Here is a 23,938-nt window from a genome sequence, read left to right on the forward strand (position 1 = left end):
CCATTTTATACAGTAGAAACTGAAGTTCTGAGCAGCTAAGTAACTTCCTCAGAGTCACACAGCTAGTGAGCACAACATTAACACAGGAACACAGGTCCCCATGCATTGTCTGAGGTTCTTCACAAGGGCGGTAATGCTGGAAATGGCAGGACTCTAAGAGTTAAAGCTCCCCATTCCAGAATAGTTAGGATCAAAACTTGCATACTTCAGCAAAAAATGAATATTCCCAGAGGATATAGGGGTGGCTTACAGAATAGACAAAAAGACCAAATTAGGCTCTGATAAGAACCAGGACTCCAAAGGCCTCAAAAGTGGCCATAGTTGATAGTTCCACCAGGGCAGCATGCCTTTAATGAGGTTCTGGGTCCCAGGAGAGCTGGGGCAAGACACCTCAACTGAAAGTCCCATCAAACTGCATTCCATAGAAGGGGAAAGTTTGGAGTTCCCCAAAGCAAAGTCCAAATACAGGGACTTAGATTGGAGATTGGATCTGTTCGGTCAACCTAACATAATTTTAAATTCTGATCCTATTACCCAATGCATTAAATCTCCCTCTCTGTCTAGAGTCTTTGGCAAACTTGGTCATCTGCTTTCTGTTTTCAAAAATATCTTTGATTAGAATGTAGTAAAGAACTGACATAATTCCAGGTCCAAATGATACCCCTTCAGAGACCTCATGTGGGTTAATCTGGTATCAGTCCCTCTTTGAATGAGACTGTGCATTGGCTAATAATTGGTGCATCTTTATTCTCTCTGTAAGAAAATTTAAAGACTTTTTTCAAGACCTTCAATGAAATCATTTCCCTTGATTTACCATTCTGGCAACCCTAACCCAAAGAAAATGTTTGAAATGACTCTGAGAAAATTTTAGTGACTCATAATGCTTACCGTTCTTTTATGTTTTATTAAAACAATCAATTGAATAATCCACTCTAAAATATTGCTGAGTGTTGATATACCAGGGTTTTGCTCCGTATTGATATGCCACATTTATTTGCTGCAGAAATAATTCATCTTCTCCATAATTTTTGGAATATAGAAAACTTCTTGGTTCTCATAACTTCCTGGCATCTCTCTCTCTTCATAGTTTTTCAGTAATGGATCTACAATTATAAATGTATTTCTTTTACTTCCTCTACCAACACATTAGCTCTATGAAAAGATCCTGATGGCAAAATTTGTTCTGGGAAATGCTGCACACACTAGCTCCCTTTTATATATACCAGCTCTAAGAATGGACCACCGTGAAGAGAGAGCTCTTTAGTAATCCAGTGTTTTTTAGAGAAATTGCCTCAGAACCTTTTCAATAGTATACAGAATTAGTCTTCCAAGGAGCGTATTTTTGGAAATCAGACTTATTCTGGTATTCACTGAGCAAAAATACTGAGCTTCATTAGCCATGAGCTCTCTTGCCAGCTTCTCATTAATGGCAAGTTTCTGTTCCCTTTTTACATTTCAAGTTCCTTCCCTTTGGTGAAAAGAATGGTAGAAGAGAGGCTGATACTGTCCTACCCTCTGTCAACTGTTAAAATTAAACTATCTCCTCCACCCAGTGATCCCTATTCTGTGGCTCTCCTGATCATATTCTTATTCTAACAATTTAAAAATAAGCCTTTTTAGGGCTTTTCACAAGCACTTTTTCTTTAGCAATGTGATAAGAAGTTTATCTTGTGAGCTCAGACACTTAAATTAAAGCCTTTCCAGATCAGCTAAAGGTTACAGAGAAGGCAATGGCAACGTAATTCCACTTAGATTGCCTATCTGCGCTTGGATTTGACATAGAGTCAAGTCCAAGTCACTCAAGTAATTATTTCTCACATGAGTGCTTCCACCGACAATGTTGGTAAACTGTGTGCAGGGTCCTGCAACTAATTTTGTTCTCAAAAGGAGAAATCCTTTTTTCACAATTCTTTCTTTCTTTTTCTTTCTTTCCCTTTTTTCCTCCCTTCCTTCTTTCCTTTCTCCCTTCTCTCCGTCCCTCCTTCCTCTTTCTTCCTTTCTGTCTTCCTTCCTTTCTTTCTTTCTTCCCTCTTTAATGATTTATACTATTGGTTCTATGCGGTCTGTAATCTTGTTGGTTATCCTGAACTTTAGTACTGCCTCCCTTTTAAAACATGCTGCTCAACAATTGAAACAGTCTGTGTTTCTGACTTACGTGTCTTTTCTTTATATATTTGGAATTTCCCACTTACATATCATCATGGATATGCTTTGTATTTAAATTTTTATTTATTTATTTGTTTTAGAGAGAGAGAGAGAGAGAGAGAAGGCGAGTACACACATGAGCAGGGGTTGGGGGAGGGAGACAGAAACAAGCAGATTCCCCACTGAGCAGGGAACCCTACGTGGGGCTCAATTCCAGGACCCTGAGATCGTGACTGAGCCAAAATCAGGAGCCACATGGTCAACAGACTGAGCCACCCAGGCACCCCAACATGCTTTAAAATAAAAAAATAGAAGGTCACCAATATCATAAACAGATACAATTGTCCAGCTTCATATGTAGTTTTTACCTCACAAAAAGTAGTCTTCGCAAATTGGATAAATTGAATCTCTGAAAGTAGTGATGTATCCATTGCAGGATCGGTCTCTGACACAGATTCAGATCTGATCAGACCTCACTTTGACAGACTGCTGTGATGAATCTCTCAGTAACCTTATCTCTGCTCATTAGAACTTCTGTGGCAACTGCCAAGCCAGTGTTCCCGGGATGAAAAGCAACAAAGGAGAAGAAACTGGCGCTGGTGAGCCTGGAAAGCACGATTCCACAGCCCAGAAGGTGAGGAGGTGGGCTGGATGTTGACGGCCCTGTAGTTTACCCCTAGTGCCTTCTCTCATTTCCGTATTGCTCCATCCTCTAGGGTGATACAGGCCCTCGGGGTCCTCCAGGAATCCCAGGCAGGGAGGGACCAAAGGTAAGGCAGTTTCTCCTCCTCTCTCTGTGCTCCTTCCAATTCAGTGTGGAAAAAAAACAAAACCAGTTTTAAAACACACTACTTTTTTATGAGAAATATTTTGGAAATGGGGTGTAAAAGCCATTTGCAAATGTCATTGTTTTTGTGCCCTGACTCTGTCCAAATTACATGTCCCAATGTACGAAGAAGAGATGTTGTTGTTGTTCTAAAAGAGGACAAAATGGATTCAGTATACTAGCTGAATTTCTTGTCATTTTAGGGAAGCAAAGGAGAGCGGGGCTACCCGGGGATACCTGGAGAGAAAGGTGATGAGGTAAGACTCTTCTCTGGTAGTGTAGTCCTGGTGATGACTCTCTTTGCAGGATGCAGAGGAAGAACATCAACTTGTTTGTAGCTCAGTTTTGTTTGTTTGTTTGTTTGTTTAAGATTTTATTTATTTGACAGACAGAGATCACAAGTAGGCAGAGAGGCAGACAGAGAGAGAGGAGGAAGCAGGCTCCCCGCTGAGCAGAGAGCCCCAATGAGGGGCTCGATCCCAGGACTCTCAGAAAATGACCTGAGTAAAGGCAGAGACTTTAACCCACTGAGCCACCCAGGCGTCCCTGTAGCTCGTGTTCAATGCCAAATCAAATAAAAACAAAGATTTAGGTAGGTTGTTTCAAATTCAAATTTCAACACAATTAAATAATAATACATTGATGTTTATTATCAGTGGTTCAATTTTTGAGAGAAGAAAATAAAGCACAGAGTTGACCCTCAGTTACTATGTTTTTGTTTTTAGGTAGCAGACAGCAATTCCAACTCTCTCAAGATAAAAGCGAGGATGTACTGAGAGGAATCCCTAGGTAGTTAGTGGAATTGAAGGACAGTTGAACAACCTGCCTAGGGACAAGGGACAGCTCCAAAACTCAGCAGAACTTGCCTGGGTTACTGCGGTAACATGATTCAACTTCAGTGACCTTGGTTTGTCTGTGCCTCTGCTCAACTTTCATACTCTTGGGAGAAAAACAAAACTATCAAAAGGATCTGATTCAACTAGTTTAGATCAGCTACTCATCCCTAGACTAAGGTTCAAAGACAAATGTACTTTGGAGACAATGTTATAATTTTCTGACTCTAAGCCATGGTGATGCTCAGGATATCATTCTTTTCCTGCATAATTTACCTCAACTCTTAGAAAAACCAATTAGGATGATGAATTGTTGTTAGTTTAAACAGTTTTGATGCTAATAATTCTTAATGAAAGTAAGTAAGCCATCTGGCATATATTAACCTTGATGGTAGTACTGAAAATCATAACAGTATAAAGTAGGTCTATTTTTTGAGTCAGTTACATTTCATGTTACAAATTGTCGCCACGTGTTATTCTTTTTAATATTGATCCTATTTGAGAAAACTGTGAGAATTACCTTGCTTTTTTCCAAATTAAAAGTTGAAGAACAAAGAAATACAACATTTATTTTCATTCATAAATACAGCAGTAAGGGCATTTTATTTTCAAAATAAGAAATACTGAGCTTTTGCTTCTTTATGCTCCACAGGAAGTTTCACTAATGTACACGCCTTATATCTGATTTTAATAGTCTAACAGCTTTTAACTGCCTAGATTCAAGGAGTAGGTGTTAGAGGCAATTGAGAAGGTAATAGCAAAAAGATCAGGAAATAATGGGAATTCAGGTTTTTTATAAGTGACTCCAAGTTAAATTTATTAGAAGTTAATTTTGATTGATTCTACAGGATACTTTGCTCCCTTGGTAAGCTGAAATACATCATTATTATTATGCCACTATTTTAGTATGCTCTTTCTTAAGTATAGTAGACCCCTGTTACCTGTGGGGAATATGTTTTAAGACCCTCATGGATGCCCAAAACCGCAGAGAGTACCAAAACCTATACATGCTGTGGTTTTTTTCTGATACATACATACATATGATTAAGCTTAATTTACAAATTAGGCACAGTAAGAGATTAACAATAATAACTAACAGTAAATCAGAATAATTATAACAACATACTATAATAAAAGTTGTGTGAATGTGGTCGTTTCCCTCCTTCTCTAAGTATCTTTTTGTACTGTAGTCATCCTTCTTCTTGTGATGATGTGAAATGATAAAATGCCTATATGATGTGATTAAGTAAGGGGAATGATGTAGGCATTTTGACATGGTGTAGGCTGCCATTGACCTTCTGGAGATAAGTCAGAGGGAGGTTCATGTGTTTCTAAACAGCAATCAACTGTGGGTAACTGAAACCATGGAAAGGCAACCTACTGTATGCCTTTTGGATTCTTTAACAGAAAACACACAAAATTTTGCATGAGACTCTTATTATATGGGAAATTATTATTATATTAATTATTATATGTAGCAATTTCAGAAAGAGATTCTTTCCAGTTATTTCTTCACATCACATGAATTATATGAATAAGGCTAAGAAAGCATAGTCACTCAGACAGATAGAGAGTGATGAATATCATCTACTTGGGTAGCCTCGGTGAGTAGTATCTGCTTAGACTCAGATACTAACTGAAATTATAATTTATTGACTTGTTTAGGTGAATGAAACTTTGACTGAGAACATGTACGTCTCCAACTGGCCAGTAAACTATACTATTTTAATATGTATATAATATCTAGTTGTACAAAATCTCAGATATCTGTTCTAATCTTAGTGGGAAAGATACAGAGGGACACTCCATCTCTTTGAGGACTTCTAATTATTATGTCTTCATTTTAATCTCTTTGGGAACTTAGAGGAGCTGCCTATTTGCTCATTGCTCTAAGAAAAGTGACATTATCCTCTACATTTTTTGCAGGTGTTTCACAAATCAAAGTAGCAACTTATAAGACAATAATAGAGCACACTTACCTCTCACAGAGTGAATTCTTGCTTGGAAGGAAGATGTTCCTATAATATTTCAGGGTAATAATTGATAAATAGGCCATGAAAAATATCGTCAACCATAAATTATAGCAATGGAAAAATAAATATTCTTCGGTAGCAACTGAGCTAGGACTTGCAAAGCCAAAATATCAGTTCAGAGAAAGAACTTAGCTCTAATGATCCTTGAATATCTATGCAATAAATTCTATTTTGTATTTTAGTTTGGCACTATATGCTAAATTGACTGTCCTACTCTTTAATATGTATTTGTCTTCTTTAATGACCATCTTGTCTTCTAAAATTATCTTATTGCCCTTTATGCATCCATAGTAAGTTTTACCCTTACTACAAAATTTCAGCTTGTTCAGAGAAAGACTGCTGAGAATGATTTTTTTTTTATTTATGGACTAAGGTTTATTTTAAAGTTTAATGTGGTCATCAAAGGTTAATGAGTCCCAAGCTTATAAATTAAACTACCTAAAGACTCACTCAGCATCTCTAGACTGATACAGGAATGAAACTAAAAGTAGCAAAAAATTTTAAAAAAGAATACATATGTACACCCATATCTTATACATGTACATATAGAGAGAATTTTATGGAAATGTGGGTATTTTGAGATAAAGCAATTTGTGGTATGGCATTTATAATCTCCAAACATTTAGAGGTGCCATTTGCAAAGGAAATTTGTTTCCTTTCAATTTTTAAACCCATAAATAAGTTAAGGGTAAGGGAGTAAAAAGAGACAATGCAACACGCCAGTGTTTGCCAGCCACACATGTGTACATACATGCACACGTGCACACATACACACATGTGCACGCACACACATGTGCGCGCACACAGCATTGTCAGTGAGGATGATACCATCCTGAAGAAAGAACATGTCCACATTCTTTAACACAAGCATACATAAGATTTTGCCCAAAGCTCTTATTTCATGAGGCATTTCAGCTTGTTTGAGGAGATTTCCTTCAGTGTTTCTTCACATCATATCACATGAGAAAACCTGAAGTAACATACGATCCCATTTGGCATGAGATGGACAGGTCCGGCAGAGCTTGGTCCTTGATCACACCCATGCAGAGAACCTTGATTCGAGAGAACCTTGGTCCTATATAATTCTCATAAATAAACATGCAGTATTTTTACCATGGTCACTCCACCTAATATTTATAATGTGTCTAACAATGCATATTTCATTACAGTAAAAGGCAGAGGAACTTTGTTATAACAATGAATGGTTTGGTAGTATAAAACATTACTCAGTAAAGAAAATTAGAACCTGAAAGAGTGGAATCATTCAGGCTAGACCTTGACACATCATATGGTTATCTGAAATAGCAAGTATAATATTTCTAAAAGTATAATATTTCTAATTATAGAAGTCATCTGAGTTTATTACAGAAAATTTGGGAAATACGCAAAAGTACTAAAAAGGTAAAAGTTATCCCTATTCGTACTGCGAAGGGAGGACTATTGGCAATAGTAATACTATGATTCACACCCCTCATCTATAATGCCAAAGCTCAGAAGCCTCTGAAAACCCTGGATATTTTTCCCAAATTTGCAGGAAATTCTTTTGGCAGCAGAATCTGACCTGAAATCATATGGAGCCAATCTATTTATCCCACATGATAAGAATATCATGTTTTGCTACAGAAATGTTTGTGTGTTTATTAGAGGATCCTGCCCCGGGAACCACTGGGAGTGTTCTGTAATATCTAGTGTGAGCACTGTTATTTTTATAAAAAATGAGAAAATTCAGAATTCTGAAACACATCTGACATCAAAGTTTTCAGATATGATACTTTGCACCTCTGTCATTCTCATCTTTTATGAAGTGCATTGGTAATTTCTAATAATTTAAACATTACTCTAGACATTTTGTAACTGTCAGTTTTCTATGTTAGCCAGTAGTTTGCGGAAACATGATTTTAATAGTTGCAAAATATATATTCTTTTATGTAACTTATTTAACTAATATTCTATTGTTGACACACTTGGTAAAAGAACAAAATTAATTACACAAGACACCAGTTAATCTTGCCACTTCTTCCTTGAATGTATGAATATATCAGTATCTTAAACCCTACCCAGTATAATTAGCATTACTCTACAAATCCAAGAAAAAGGAGGAGGAGATATTCATTCACTTTTATGCTTAAGCCACTAAAGGATTCTAAATTTAAATTCACTGATGAACCAAATTTCTTCTTATAATCAACCGTTCAGCTAAACTAAATATTGTATCATAAAACATATTCCATTTTCCCACTAGCTGAAGCATTGGTGTAATCATGTATTTCTTTGATGGCATTCTGCCAGTTTGAAATGTGTATGTCCGTGTGTTAGCAGTGCCAGATTCTCAGTGATGCTATTGTAGACGGGGTGGCTCTGTGAGCTCAGAAATGCTCTATGAATCACCAAATGCATTAAATTATGTTTGTTGCAGATGCTATGTCATAGCATTTTAGCTCATCATCCTTACTCTTTGAAAATGGGCTTTTGTATATTATATGTATGTTTTCTAGCCAACATAGATGTTGGATTTCAATAGTCAAAATATTTGATCAACTAAAATGCCTTGTTTCTAACTATGTAACAGACTTATGATAGGAACTGTTTCTTCTAGGGTCTTCAAGGAATTCCAGGCCTTCCAGGTGCCCCAGGCCCCACTGGACCCCCTGTGAGTATTTGCTAAATCTCTTCCACTCACACTTCATATCTGCTCGGATGATGCTGGGTGAACTAAATTCCACATTGCCTCTTGTTCTCTGCCTCTACCTGTAGATTTTCCAGCTCTGGCCTAGAAAAGTAGCATCTTACGTCTCAGATTTTCAGTTAGTATTACTTTAAGGCTCCTTAGGGTCATGGAGACTTGTCATCAAGATTCTACCAGACCAGAAAGCAGTCTGTTTGAAGAGAAGTTAGATGTAAAGGAGCATTCTATTTTTCAGTTACACTTTTTTGGCATTAACCTTTGGAAGAGATATTCAGATGGTTACACCCTTACACTCTTAAGTACCATAAACTAAGAATAGATTTTTTTAAAGGGGAAAAGCGGGCTAAGGATTATCATCTTCGATTTATTTTTATTCCTATGTATCCATTAAAATACCCTCTACTTTAATTAGCACATCTTTTTTTCACTGTCCCTCAAATACAACTTTGTGATCTTTGTGTCTTTGCTTATACTGTTTTCCTAAAGCAATCTCTTTTCCTCTTTTAGCTGTTAATTCCAACCTGTCACTAACGTGGAGCTGTCAAGTCTAGGGTGGTGGGTTAAATTACAAGACATGCAATTAAATTTGAATTTCACATAAATAAATGGTTTTAGCATAAGTTTGTCCCAAATATCATATTTTTATTTGCTAACTCTAGCAACCCTATGCAAGTCTCATCTTCTCCAGCAATTCTTGTGAGTTCCTATGCAAATGGTATTTTACCTCACAAGTAGGCACGTGATCATGTTCCTTTGTGTTTTTTTTTTTTTTTTAAAGATTTTATTTAATTTGACAGACAGAGATCACAGGTAGGCAGAGACGCAGGCAGAGAGAGAGGAAGGGAAGCAGGCTCGTTGCTGAGCAGAAAGCCCGATGTGGGACTCGATCCCAGGACCCTGGGATCATGACCTGAGCTGAAGGCAGAGGCTTTAACCCACTGAGCCACCCAGGCGCCCCGTTCCTTTGTGTTTTAAAGTATAGATTCACCCTAATTAAAATTTTATCATTTATGCTTTCAACACAGTTATGTAGAACAAACCTGGCTTTAAATTGTACATTAAAATTAAAAGTGGAGAGAAGAGTTGTGAAAGGAACCATAGAAATTATAGAAATTATAGCTAATCCATTCTCAAAGAAGAATTAAAATTAAATTTTATTTTCCATTGGTAAAATGCAGATCGCGTAACTTAATATGCACGTTGTTAATTCTGCCGCATCTTGAAGTATTTAGAATGTTGATCACTACCAAAATTATAGCTCATTTAGGAAGGCATAATGTTATGTAAATTGCCATTTAAACAGCAAGGCTAAATTCTTAAATGTATCAAAAGGTTCCAATTAAGGTCATTAAATGTGGTTGGCCAAGGTGAAAAAGCGACCACAAATACAAATTTTACCCTTGCAAGGGCTTATCAGCAGGGTACAGCTGCTGTATCAGCCTGAAGAAATATAAGCTTGTAGGACTGATTTAATTAGGATCAAATGACCTTCAAAATATATCAGTTTTAGCAACCAACTTCCAATGCCTTTGGCCATTTAGTTGTTTTTTTGTAACACACTCAGTTTTGTATTTTACAGGGCTTGTTGGGAAGAACTGGACATCCCGGTCCCGCGGGAGCAAAGGGTGAAAAGGTACAGGGGAAACGCCTCACTCACTCTCTGAATTGGGGCTTGGGGGATGGCAAGGTTAGACCTTTAACACCTCTGTAAAATCAGGCAAAGCCTGAAAGCAGGAATAACGTCAGGGAATAGCTATTCTGGTCATGGACTTGGAAAGATACAGGTACAAAATCTGGTCTGAATACAGGTTCCTAGGGAAAAGGATGACTAGAACACGGGTGTCATGTAGCAAAAGTCCAAACTGGGTTCAAGGTCCTGGGCGTCTCGTTATGTGGAAGCATGGAGTGGAGGTGGCCTCCTGAAGAGGTGCAGGTACCGTGGTTTGTAGCAGGGAGTTCCAGCCACAGGTGCCAAGGCTTCAGACAGCTTGCTGAGAAAGTCTAGAAGTTCTGTCCTTCAAGGGTCATAGGGGAAATTCACCAAGGAATTAGGACACTTATTTCCTGTGGAGTCCGGTTGATTGGACAAATGGGTTGCTATGGTCTGAAGGGAAGACCAGCAACAGAGGAATCTCAGGCAGGACAACCCGAGGGCTTCATATGTTTACCCAGTTTAGGTCTAAATTGGCCCCACAGTGTGAGCCTGGACACAGCCAGCCAAGGAGTAAATAAGACGAGGTATTCAGAAGTAAGCATCAAGAATCCCTATAAGCAACTCAAGTGGCGTCTACCCTGAAATGACCAAAATGGGGCATAATGGCATCAAGAAGCAAAGGGATTCCAAGAAAAAAAAAAAAATTGAAAGGAGCCATGTGCTTATTTTAGATAGTCTCTGCACATGTTTTTCTGATAGTATTCCCAAGACACTTGCCCGATCCCACCAGCCTTTTTTCCTCTGTTCTCTATGGAAATTATTCAGTCAGAGATTTGCCTTTTGAAGTTAATGGGAATTCCACACTGAGATGAGCTTTGGGGCACAACCGAGAATGAAAATATGACTTTTAATTGTGCCAGGAAAAAAAGAGTCTTTTCAATAGGCACATATTTTTCCTTGTTGTTGTCCTCTCATAGTTCATGAGAACTATGACATAATTCTCTGAAGGACACTGCCAGCAGTCAGCAGAATATGACATGTCTTAGAGAGATAGCCACCATCAAAGCAGTTTGGGGAAAGATACAATATACTTGTCACTCATTCTCAGGCAGATCCATTGCAATAAAAACTTTACAGTTTCTTTTCATTGATAAAGATAGAATTAGTTTTTATGATGCTTTCTTTTGTTATCGAAAAAAAAATATGGGCAGATTGGAATGAATTCCTTCATCAAATTCATGGAAACGGACTTAAATCCCTCGAAATTTGGCGGCATTGTAAGTAGGAATCTTACTGCCTGGATTCTTTTTTAATTAACCATTTCTTGCCATTGCCCTGACATGAAGGAACTTATAGATTTTATGAGGCTATTATCCTAAAAGAAAAGCACAGTTCCAGGAAACACTGGTTAAAGGCACCAAAGGGACTGTAATAGCTTTGCTTAGTATGGATCGATAAGCATTGTATGTTTTATAAAAATAAAAGTGAAATCCATTTTTCAAGTTTCAACTTGAATTCATTTTTCACAATTCCATTTTCAGGCTGCTTCTCCTGCCAGCAGAATGTCTGAGGCTGTTTAAACTGTACAGAACATTTCCCTTAAACAGTGTTGTACCACAGTCACTGCTGTTCAACAGGGTGTACCTGACTTGGTTACAAAGTCCAGTAGAACCTTAGGGAGTGAAAAAACTTTCTCCTCCTGCAGACGCAACACAGGGTGTGATTTTTCTCCTTTAGTCGAATTATGTGGTTGGCCTCTGGGTCCCAAAAGAAGAAGGTGGTGGAGTGGAGGCTCCCAGTGAGGGGATGACCCAGAAAGCCCAGTCCCCAAGCCTGCCACTGCTTACAGGAATGCCTTTCTACACGCCCATATGAGTGGAGTTTCCTTGGCTGCACTTGAACTCCAGAACAGGAACAGCCAGGTTGTCTGGCTCCATCGGAAACTAAGTTCATCCCTGGGGCTCTCCCAGTGGGAATCTGAATGGGTATGGAAAAGGCATTTACCTTTCCTGTAGTCTAGGAACGTATTTTCCCAGGTGAAAGGGAAAGCCCAGCTGAATAAGACTTTGCAAGGCTGAAACAAAATCATATTGATTTCAGAGTACAGCTCTCTGAGCAAGCACAATCTGGTTCATAAACTTTGTGTCAAAATGGGCAAACCATTGATTTTTGGTCTCTATATTCCATGCAGGGCAGTGAGGGACCCCCTGGGAGACCTGGACCACCCGGACCACCAGTGAGTTTCTCCAGTTTTAAAACTTAAATTCATGTGTCAGCTTGAGACTTCTTTAACTCAGAGATCAGACAACCTTTCGATGCTTCCAGGATAAAAGGTGTCTGATTTTTATGGATACCTATGAATGATAGCCAACGCAGCTTTGGGAAGACCTGAGTTTTCTCCTTTAGCGCAGCCCCAATATGAAGTACTCAGATTTGCATACTATATGCCTCCTTCCTCTGGACTCAGGAGACCTGAGTGTGTGCCCCAACTCCCCACGTCCTGCCTGAGGGACCCTGGGAAAGCCATGTGACCTCAGTGAGCCCCAGTCACAGAAAAGACCGGCTTTAAAAAGAGCTCCCTGCTGGCAATGTGAGTTGGTACAGAATGTGATGTTGGGCTACATGTGTTCATTACCACCCATGATGTCTGAGATGCGGAGAAATTCTATTTATATAGCACCTAGTGAATAAAATGTACAAGAGCCATCAATGTTTTTATGCTTGCAATTGAGACAGATGTGCACTTTGTCAGGGCGGCGGCAGAGAGGAGAGGTACCGCTCTCTGTAGCAAGTCTGCCCTCATGTGGGGCCACGCTCAAATCACAGCAGAGCTTTGGTCTAGGCTGAATGCTCTTTTCCATTCTACCTCATAGGGAATACTTGAAGAAACCAAATTCACCTGAGAAAGGGCAGAATTAGTCTATGACTTTCTGAAGACAGCAAAGATATATAATTATTCTGCCTGTAGTCGCACATTTCATACATATAAACATATTTGCACTCTGTCTTCCTAAACCTGTTCTTCATTTTGTTTACTTTCCTGTTCCCTTGACAGAGAAGCAAGACAGAAAGTATGTGGGGCTCAAATCCCAAAAGTCACTCTCTCTCCAGTGGACACAACAAGCAACATATAGCATGAGTTCACAAAAGGGCTTATATTTTACACTGGGTTAAGAAATCTTCCCCCTCCCCCTGAATTCTTTGAAACTATTCACTCTTCAAAATAGATTACATATTGTCTTTTTATGAGACACACTGTCTAGAAATCTCAGACAAAAATATTCATCTCTTTAGGACTCAGGACACTAAAATACAATAGACATTCACTAGTTGCCAAATGAGTGAGTGAAATAATAAAGGAATAAGTGAATGTAATTTTCCCTCCCATCGCTAGTGTTTTGAATGTATGCAAATCCTGTTCACTGAGCACCATTGGCCACCATCACCCAAAAACAGCGAAATGATGGCTTCCTCAGTTTGCAACTGAAGTGCGGTAATCCCAAAAAAGGAAAAAATGCAGATTATTGATTCTATAGGAACTTCTTAAAAGAAGGATAGAAGGACCCAGCCAAATTTTTTATCTGGAAATTTTTCCCGAATGCCAAAATGTAGGATTCTTTAAAGATTGTTGAATTAGCTCTCTTTAAGTGTTAGTTATTCTGGAACTTTCCACTCACAGGTCCGTTTTATTAGGAAGTTTTATTCCCTGTTGTTCTAAAGAATATGTTTGTGTGGAAACATCCACACAGGGCTGTGAGCAACATCATTTTCCCCATTTACTTTAATTTTCTATTTAGTGTAAAGGGACTGTAGAAAAAAATTACTTTTCAGTGGCCAAATTGCTCCCTATTCACATCTTCATCAGCACCACCGTGTTATAGCCTGCAGGTCAGCGGGCTGTAAACAGTTAGCATAAATCGGCGATTCAGAAACTGAATTTTAATGAGCAAATAGTATTTTCCTCTGAATGCATTAGTGTCTCATCTGTCGAACAGGAACATTCATCACACCTCCCCTGAAAGTCTCTCTGGGCTGCAGGTGTAGCTCAAACTCCCGGTCAGTTTCCCCCTTACATTTGCTTTAGAAAAGCCCAAAATGGATACATTGTTTTATTTCACTTGTAGTATCAGACTCCTGTTCTAAAATAAACTAGGAGAAATACTACTTGGTAAAAGGATAAAAGGTAGAGAGACTATTAACGTAAAAAAGAATAATTCTCTATCTCCTCTCTTTCCAAAGGGTGTACCATTCAATGAAGGAAATGGAATGAGCAGTTTGTATAAAATCCAGGTATTTGCTTTGGAAATTATATGAAATTATTTTCCTGTGATAAATTGCTATAAATGTTTCTCACCTTTTTCTTTTTTTTTTTTTTTTCATTTGAAGGGAGGTGTGAATGTTCCCAGTTTTCCAGGCCCCCCTGGCCCCCCTGTGAGTACAGTTTTTTATCACTAAGCATTCTTTAGCAGAACAGCCTAAATAAATAAATGTGTTCCTAAGTTCACTGAAAAAGTACATGGTATGACTATAACCAAGAACTTCTGCAGTAGGAAATAAATGGCAGCAAATTATAATAAAATGGAGAAAGTGTGCCCAGCCAAAATCATGAAAAATAGCGTTCTGCCTGGTGGTATCCCTTTCTGTATTGTAAATATAAGAACTGAGTCAGTGTCCCAGTAGTCGCTGTCATGGGGTTCCATCAAGTTATGTCTCGTCATCATCTTATTCTCTAAATCCAAACTGTAGCAAAATAAAGCTTGCAAATATGTTGTATGCGTCTTAAAGCAAATTGAATTAAAGTGCTTTAGATTCTATAATTTTGCTTCCCTTGTTGCTTTAAAAATGATTTCCCATGTTTTTCTCATAGGGCCCAAAAGGAGACCCTGGCCCAGTGGTATGTATATTCCCATGCTTTGTGTCATTTAGAAAATAAGTATTTCTTGAAGTTTGAAAGAAGAGCATTAGGCAAAGATGGCCTATTTTCTTAGCCGTTCATCAGTTAGCTAACATGGGAGGCAGGAGCCACCAAAGCAATACCAACAATGTGTTCATTTTTAAGATACATTGGTCTTGATGTCACTGCCCCGTATCGGCCCTGTCTCTCTTATTAGTGTGTTTTCAGAATTGCCCTGCGATGGAGGAGAGCACAAATGAAGTTGCTGATGAACAGAACACTTTCTTCTGATAGCACGATTTTGATGGTTAACTCAGTGTAAAGTCAATTGTGGAAGAGAAATACTTACTGGAATGAAATTCCTTAATATGTCTCCAGTCTTTCTCTACTCCCAAAAAGGAAGGGGCTGTCTATTTGCTTTGGATGTCCGAGGCAGTTATTCGGTAGGAAATGTGGGGTGCTCTCATCCACCTGCTGATTAGGTATAAAGGTATCAGGAGCTTAGTTAGCACTCAGCATGGAAAGAGAGCACGTCCTGAAGCCCCCGAGAGAGTGACAACTGTTCTCAAGCGTCCTTCTCAACCATGGAACATCACGCTGCTGCTTCTGCCGAATTCCTTAGATCCCCTTTATCCCTTGGCGGTTCTTTCTGTCATGTCCTTGTCAAGCATATGTTCATATTTCTCTTGTACTAACCTTTGAACCTTGATTTATAGAGTACACTTAAAACTCAGATATACCTGAAGTTGAAATAAAATTTCAAATCATTTGCCATGGTCTTCGGGAAAAAAAAAATTAAGGCCCTTTCATTACAGCACAGTTTGGTAAAACTGGATGAATCAATTTTTAAAAAGCAAAAGAAGAAGCCATAAAAAGTAATATTTTCACATCTAAATGTATTTTCAAAGAACATGCATTATAGCACATGTTTTTTGTTATTGGTCGGTATATATTAAGAGCCAGTTTTCTCCCCAGAAAGCATGATTTTCAGCTAGTTTGTACCATTTTCTGAACCCCAATTATGTAACTTAGAAATTTCCTTTGTTTTCTTATTCATGTTACCCCCCTTTTATCTGTAACTTTTTTATGCTTTCACCAGTTATAGCCTTCATTCAAAGTTTAATTTTCTTTCATCTGGTTGATAAGAATTTCCACCTGGCCTTTCTCTCTCCTACTGACTCACAGCCCCTAGAGGCCCCTAGACTTCTCACTGACTCTTCTGGAACATTCTTTCAGGTTTTGCTTTAAAAACTGCATATCAAGGTGATAACATTTTTAAGCATTCTGATAAAGGATAAATCATAATTCACTGGATTGGAAAACAGGTAGCAGACAGATTCAGGCAGACTTTGAAGAAATTAGGCTTCAGATTCCTTAGTTACAACAAAGGATAAAAAATAAAAACTGATTAAAGGATGTTCCTTGCTTTTAGAGATGTGATTTAAGTGAGTGAAGCACAAAAGCGGAAAATCTGGAGTAATGAAGTTAAATACTATATAAAGCCTCAGATTTATCCTACATAAACCTTTGAAATTATTCTTTGGGGCCTATGTCAGCAACAGTGTGCAACACCCTTCATTTCACTTCAGTTGCCCAATATGGAGAAATACTACTGCCTACTAGAGAAATAAGCCAGAAATGGTAGAATGACAGGTCACAGAGCAGAAAATGGAAAAGTCAATTTGAGGAGGCTGTTGGGCAGGAGGGGGAGATTTATTCTTTGCATCCTTCATTTCCCATGACACTAGGTCTGCACCATTGTTTCTAATCTTCTCAGTAAACGTTTTTGTAGACAAAAATTACCCTTAACTGAATTTATCTTCTGAGGTGCTCCATTTAATTCCTTTGATATTTAGTTTATAAGTGGCTTCAATTAAATATTTAATTATTAACTACTTTCAAGTAAATATTGATTGATGGGGTGACCACCTTCCTCGGTCCTAAGGATTGTTGAGGATGTAAACAGAGAGAATCAAAGAGTTCATTTCCTTTGTCAACAATCCAGGACCACTTTTGCAGCACTTTATGCAGAATAGAATCTGGACTTCTTTTTTATTTTTGGTCTGATTGACAGGTTATATATTAGTAGACATTTAAAAAGATTTCTAAAGCATGAAAAGTATCAAGTCATCTGCTTGTTCATTAAGTGTTCTGTAATAAGGACAATATCATAAATAATAATGGAAGTTGGAGACTTGGTAGTATTTTGAAGCAGATTAGAATTGTATATGCAAAAAATATATTTACAGAGAATGAAAGCTCTCTTTTTACGTGATTATGTTGAAAGCATCCAGTGTCTTAAGAAAATATTTGCAGTTGACATCAATTCATTAACAAGGAGGTATCAAACAACTACCTCCTTTATCTCTCTTGATTTAAAAGACTTCATGTTTATTTGCTCAAAATTAGCAGCTTCCTTCACCCTAACCTTTCCCAATATATTTCTTGAGAGCCTTCAGGCTCCAGCTGGCCTGGGACCATACACTAGAATATGCAATAGATTTTTTTTTTTTTTATGGAAATGCTTACTTATCTTCTGCCAGTGACCCATGAGCTTGAGCAATAACTTTTAGAATCATCCAAGATGCTGCTTCTAGGGCCATTCCCTGAAGCATTCACAATTCATGGCGAGCTGCAGAGAACACTGCAAAATGGTAAACTTTGCTATCAGATCTTGGTCTTCAGCTGCTCTTAAAGAGCTTAGTCTTATTCTCCAGTCATCTAGCAGCCCTGAGTACCTCACACATTGGCAAACTTCATTAAAGCCCATCTTTCCTTCTAATTTTTATTGAAATTAGAGTTATCACTGACTGGAGGGATTCATTCTAATTAGATTCTTAATCAGAATAAAAACAATTAATCAGAAAATATATTCATACTTCTCCAGGGAATAGCTTTATTCTCAAACTATTTTCAAATATCAAATGCAAGAATACAGATGCTTGAAAATAGAGCATACCAATTACTTGCTAAATTGCTAATCAGTGTTTGGGGATAGTTTTTTGTAAAAAAAAAAAAAAAAGAAAGAAAGAAAAGAAATCTTTGGTTTTGAAACGAAGGCCTAAAAAACCTCTTGGTCATTGCTTCTGCATTTCTTATATTCATATTTAACAGGGAGAACCTGGTGCAATGGGGTTGCCAGGACTAGAAGGATTTCCAGGTATAAAGGTAAGTACAGGTATCACTCATTGTGGTCACTGAGTCAACATCCAAAAATGTTTACTGAGCACCTCCTATTGACCAGGAGCTATTTTAGGTTTAAAGATAGCCAAGAGTACAAAACAGACAAAAATCTCTGCCTTCAAGGAACTTATTTTCTAGGAAGGGGATAGAGAAACGACAAGAATAAACGTAAGTAATAATGTTGGTAAATTCTATGAAAGAAAGAAAAAAGTAAAGCAGGTTAAGAAGGCTCAGGAGTGCTAAAGGAGAGGTTGTAATTTTAAATATTGGTCTGAGATAGCAAGATCTGAGCAAAGACTTGAAAGAGTGAGACAGAGTTAGTCAAGTCCCCTCAACCCTGAAGGAAGAATATCCCAGGCAACATAAATCAGTTCTAGAGATCTAATGTGTAGGATGGTGACAATAGGTTACAGTACTTTACTGTATATTGGAAAACTGCTAAGTATTCGCACCACTATGTTAATTAGCTTGATTGTGGTGATCATTTCACGGTATATGTATATATCAAATCCTCAAGTTGGATACCTTAAATATATACAATTTTTTAAAAGATTTTATTTATTTATTTGACAGAGATCACAGTAGGCAGAAAGAGAGGGGGGGAAGCAGGCTCCCTGCTGAGCAGAGAACCCAATGTGGGGCTCCATCCCAGGACCCTGGGATCATGACCTGAGCCAAAGGCAGAAGCTTTAACCCACTGAGCCACCCAGGCACCCCTACAATTTTTTGAAAACACAAACGTTAGGTCTAAATGCACTGAGACCATGAACATTCCTGCTCCACCAAAGGAGACCAGGGGGATAAGGTGAAGGAAGGGTGGTAGATGAAGTCAGAGATAGGGATAGAAGGGAGATGTAGCCCTGTCATAGCAGTCCTGCAAAGCAATGCTACTCAAAAGCTGGCTGGTAGAGGACCAGTGCCAGTCTACAAATTCTCTTATGGATTCTGTGGCAAGGTAAGTATAGACTGAGAGTAAATACTTAAAAACTTGTCTAGCAATTTACCTTTGCTTTGATATTCAAACATGTGATCAGTACACTCACCTCGGCTCAGGATGTATTAGAAGATAAATGATAAACTGCTCCCAGGGGAGCACAAGTAGTTTGAGAAACACTGATAATAAAGAGGCTTATTAGCCACTGTGTGGACTTTATCTTTCACTCTGAGTAAAATACGGAGCCAGTAATTCATTTCTGAGTAGAAGGGTGGTGGGGCCTGCAGCCAGAGGGCAGGGAAGCCTGTAGAAGACTATTCCCATGATACAGCCGGGAGGGATGCTGGCTGAGATGAAAGTAGAAACGTGGAGATAGTGAGGGGTAGCTAGATTCTGGATATACTGGGAAGGTAGAACCAACAGGACTTTCTAATTGATTGGACATGGGTATGAGAGAATAAGGAGGAATCAAGGACGCTCCAAGTTTTTTGACCTGAGAAACTGATATGATGGCATAGCCATCAAGTGAAATGAGGAAAGCTATAGGCAGAGCCTGTGTGGAGAGGGTGAGGATGATCAGTTTAACTTTGGACATGAGGTCAAATTTGGCAGCATCTATTAGATAGCAAAGTGGAAGTATTGAGTAGGCAGAACAAGAAAAAGGCATGGAGTTTGAAAAAAGTCTTAGTGGAGTTTTAAACGTGGTTGTTCCAAGTGTATAGACACTGTCTTAAAGCCAGGAGACTTGACAAAATCTCCAAGGAAATGACAGATTTTATAAAAGAGAGGAGTACTGAGGACCGAGCACTGAGGCCTCCAACATAAAGGGATCAGGAAGAAAAGGAAGAATGAGCAGGGAAGACTGAGATAAAATGACCAGGGAGTTACGAGGAAAACTTGGTGTCCTGAAAGCCAAGTGAAGACAGTGTATCAAGGTGAAGAGGGTAATCACCTGTCTCAAATACTGCACATGGGCCTAGTATGATGGGGATGGGGTCAAGTAGGACGGTCAAGTATCAACCATTGGATTTAGCAGGATAGAGGTTTAACGATAATAGATTGTTACTATTCACTATTTTGGTAGGAGCAACTGTTGGATTTAAATGGATTTAAGAGAGAATAAGAAAAAAAGAATTAGAGATAGCAAATACAGTATAAACAATGGCCAAGGAGTTTTGCTGCAAAGGAAAGCAAAGAAATGGGAAGGTGACTGCTGGAGGAAGTAGGGTGGGTAAGGTTTTATAAAATGGATTTTAGAAATGGACCGTAGAATTAGCTGTATGCCAAGGAATGATCTGGTAGAATGGGGTAGGGGATTGATGATACAGGAAGAAAGGGGAGAGTTGTTGGAATGACATCTTCAAATTGCTAAGAGAAAAAGGGAACTGGTACATAAATGGAGGGTATGGCTTCAGAGAGGAGTCTGGATAGTTTATCTATAGTAACAGGTGGAAAAACAGAGTGTAGGGGTACAGACACTAATACACAGGAAGAATAATTAGTTGGGGTCTAGAGAAGTTCTTTTGTGGTTGCTGAAATTTTCTCAGAGATGGAGGAAGAAGATCATCATCTGAGAGTGATTAGGGAAAGAGGTAGGAGATTTAAGGTGAAGGTCTTCTAAAAGAGAGGGAGAGTCCTAGGGCCACAGCGTGGGATGACTAGGCAGCCCCAGGACACCCCTGAGGGTCATGGGTATAAACTGAAGTGAGACCAGTCAGGGAGATCTTCTCTAACATGTACACTCAGGTAAAGACATAGATTTAAACAAAGTTCCAGTTTTGACAGGTGAGTACTAAAAGCAAGAATGGGCCAAGAGAGTCAATGGTGTACACAAAGGAGTGATTAAAACAAGTGACCATGGAATTTAAACTAAATAAATAAGGTAGAGAGGCCATTTAGAGAGTTGAAGGATGATGGAAGACTTGTTCAATGGATTAGAGGTCTTGGTAGCATCAAAAGTGTGAGAATCCAAGGTACTTACGGGAGTGAATTAAAACTATGGTGGCCCAATATCAGAATGCATGAAACTGAGTTTATGGAGAGAATGGAATTATGGTTACTGACAAGGTCTCCGGTATAACAGTGGGAATAAGAGGCCAGATCATTAGAGGAGAATGGTTGAAAGAACTGCGAGACCTGAAAGACTATATTGTCCAAGAGAAGGTTTCTTAATGTTAATATTAAACTTCATCAGATATACATGAGTTTCCACTGAATAAAAAGTTCCAATATATTCATTTTGGGGGTTAAAATCCCATAATTTAAGAGGAGCCAGAGTGAAACTGACAAGAATTACCTGTTTGTACTGTTTGTCCTCTATTCTATTAGTGCTTTTTCTATTTATCTAAGGATATGCTTTATAAAGATACTACTTCTATTTATATGTTACAGTTTATCTCCTAGCTGGTCTGACCTTTCATTTTCATGTTTGATCTTATAGTATATAGAAACATAACATTTATGTAGTCAAATATCAAACAATTTTTCTCTATGTGTTGTTTTGCTTTTATGCATTAAGTTCTTTTTATTCTTATTGCCAACCAAAATCAGGTAGTCACTTCGTATTTTCTTCTAATTCTTTTATAGTTCATAATATTTTGCTTTTTACATAATCTATATGGGATTTACATGGAGTATAATATAAAGAGAGGAATTAAACTCTTTTCTAGGAAATTACTCAATTATTAGTACTATATTTTGAATAATACATCCCTTTCTTTACTAAAATCCTATTATAGATGTTGGCCTATGGTTATATTGCATTTTTATATTGCATTGATATACTGCTTAATCTTATGCCAATATTCCATTATTTTAATTGTTATAGCTTTGCTATATGTTCACATATTGGTACTGCTAATCTCTGTATTATTCTTCTTTTAATTTTTTTCTTTTATCTTCTCATTTATTCATTATCCAGGGTGGACTTTAATATCACCTGGTCAAGCTGCAATTTCATAAGAATTGCATTAAATTTATAAATTAGTCTGGGTAGCAATGACACCTTTACAACATTGTCTTGCCCTCCAAGAACAAAACATATCTCTTTATTTAATCAAGTCTTCTTTTATGTCCCTGAGTGAAGTTATGAAGTTTTTTAATGTAGGTTCTGCTCAACAAAAGTTGCCATTTTATTATCCCGTATATAATCATTAGCACTTTTAGCATCATCAGCTTTATCTAAAATACCACATTGCCTTTGGAAAAAGAGTTGCGTCACTGTCCTGTTCAGAGGAATTGAAGGGATCTTCTGATGGCATAATGAGGAGAACTACAAAATCCCTTGTTCTAAATATCTTATTCCAACCCTACTTCAAATAAGACAAGTGTAGGAAAAGCTTTTTAGAAAACATTCAATGTGCTTTCGTTTTTAAGTATTGGTAATGGATTACTTTCGGAATAAAAATACTGTTTTGACTAATCTTAGCTATAAGTATGTATGGAGTCCTGTTAAAAATAGGTCACAGAAATGATAACCTGAATGCTTATTTTTGTTAAGATTATTATTTGCTTTCGTTTTTGGGGAAAAAAAAGCTTTAAGAAATTCATTTAGCTACTAATTTTTATTTTCCCATCTGATGATACTGATAACGCTTATCAACACCAAAGAAAAGCTTCACCAAATCCAAATACTCATTTGAGCATTAATTTTATAGACAAAGATTTTACAGATATCATCATAAGCAGCAACTTTTTTTTTAATCCCAACAGGGGGATCGAGGCCCAGCAGGCCCCCCAGGAATAGCTGGAATATCGGTGAGTCCAGAGGATCTCACATTATTTTCACAAGGAAGCAATTCTATCTCCGCAATCAGTATATGGCTAGGGATCGAGAAGAGGTAGGGAGCACACAGTAGCTCTTATGACAATAGGTTCTAGAAACGTCCAGATAAAAAAATAAAACCACCTTTTCCCTATTTATCCTCAAGAATTCTCCTTTCATTTTTATTTTTTAAAATTTTTTATTTATTTTAAAGAGGGAGGGAGAGAGAGGGGAGGGCCAGAGGGAGATGGAGGAGAGAATCTCGAGCAGACTTCCCACTGAGTGCAGAGCCAAGCATGGAGCCCAGTGTGGGGCTTGATCCCATGACCATAGGATCATAACCTGAGCTGTAACCAAGAGTCCAACACTTCACTGACTGTACCACCCAGGCACCCCAAGACTGTTCCTTTCTTTATGTTCACCTCTTTCTTTATTATCTTTTCCTTTTTTCCCCCAACGTCCTTAATGAGAGGAGGAGATGCCCAGTTAATTACAAGTGCCAATACATTAATACATTAGCCCAACTTTGAGAAGCTGGTTTTGTTTCTCTGTTCTTATCATATTTAAGGTTTCTTGGCCCCCAAAAGATGAAGCTCTTATCCTTCGGCATGTACTTCAAGTTCTTGATATGAAGCTACAATCTGCCTGAGTTTTCCCTTGGCCTGGTGTTATTAACAAATCTTTACTGCTGCTAATGTTTCCTCGTAAACTAGCCCTTCCAGACTCTCAATCATTTTTGTTGCTCTCCGGTGTCAAATGTTTTAATCTCATCAAGGTCTTTTCAAATGAATAGGAAGTACTCCAGGAAAGGTTGAACTCATTTCTCTGAGCCCTAGGGATCATTCTGATCTTCATTCATGATGCTCTAATTAAAATTTTGTGGCCATGCTTTATGAATAAGAGCCCACTTATCCTTTGTTCAGTGCCCCTGCAGGGTAGGCCCAGGGTAGGAAAGTCAGTGGAAGCTGTGTGCTTCAATCATAGGAA

The 23,938-nt window shown here is 38.1% G+C and overlaps 1 protein-coding gene across 1 annotated transcript in view; it reads left to right on the plus strand.

Annotated features, from left to right (window-relative positions):
* Positions 1-23,938, plus strand: part of COL19A1 (collagen type XIX alpha 1 chain) — a gene marked incomplete at both ends in the record, with an annotated part of 315,931 nt that overhangs the window by 263,108 nt on the left and 28,885 nt on the right. Inside the window, 11 exons of the mRNA XM_080806683.1 lie at positions 2,675-2,779; positions 2,862-2,915; positions 3,175-3,228; positions 8,434-8,487; positions 10,103-10,156; positions 12,369-12,413; positions 14,417-14,467; positions 14,564-14,608; positions 15,045-15,071; positions 18,186-18,239; positions 22,900-22,944. Coding sequence (XP_080662809.1) covers positions 2,675-2,779; positions 2,862-2,915; positions 3,175-3,228; positions 8,434-8,487; positions 10,103-10,156; positions 12,369-12,413; positions 14,417-14,467; positions 14,564-14,608; positions 15,045-15,071; positions 18,186-18,239; positions 22,900-22,944 — 588 coding nt within the window. The remainder of the gene's footprint in view (positions 1-2,674; positions 2,780-2,861; positions 2,916-3,174; positions 3,229-8,433; positions 8,488-10,102; positions 10,157-12,368; positions 12,414-14,416; positions 14,468-14,563; positions 14,609-15,044; positions 15,072-18,185; positions 18,240-22,899; positions 22,945-23,938) is intronic.

The sequence above is a fragment of the Martes martes genome, assembly GCF_963455335.1.
Source record: "Martes martes genome assembly, chromosome: 6".
In the NCBI taxonomy this organism is placed as follows: domain Eukaryota; kingdom Metazoa; phylum Chordata; class Mammalia; order Carnivora; family Mustelidae; genus Martes; species Martes martes.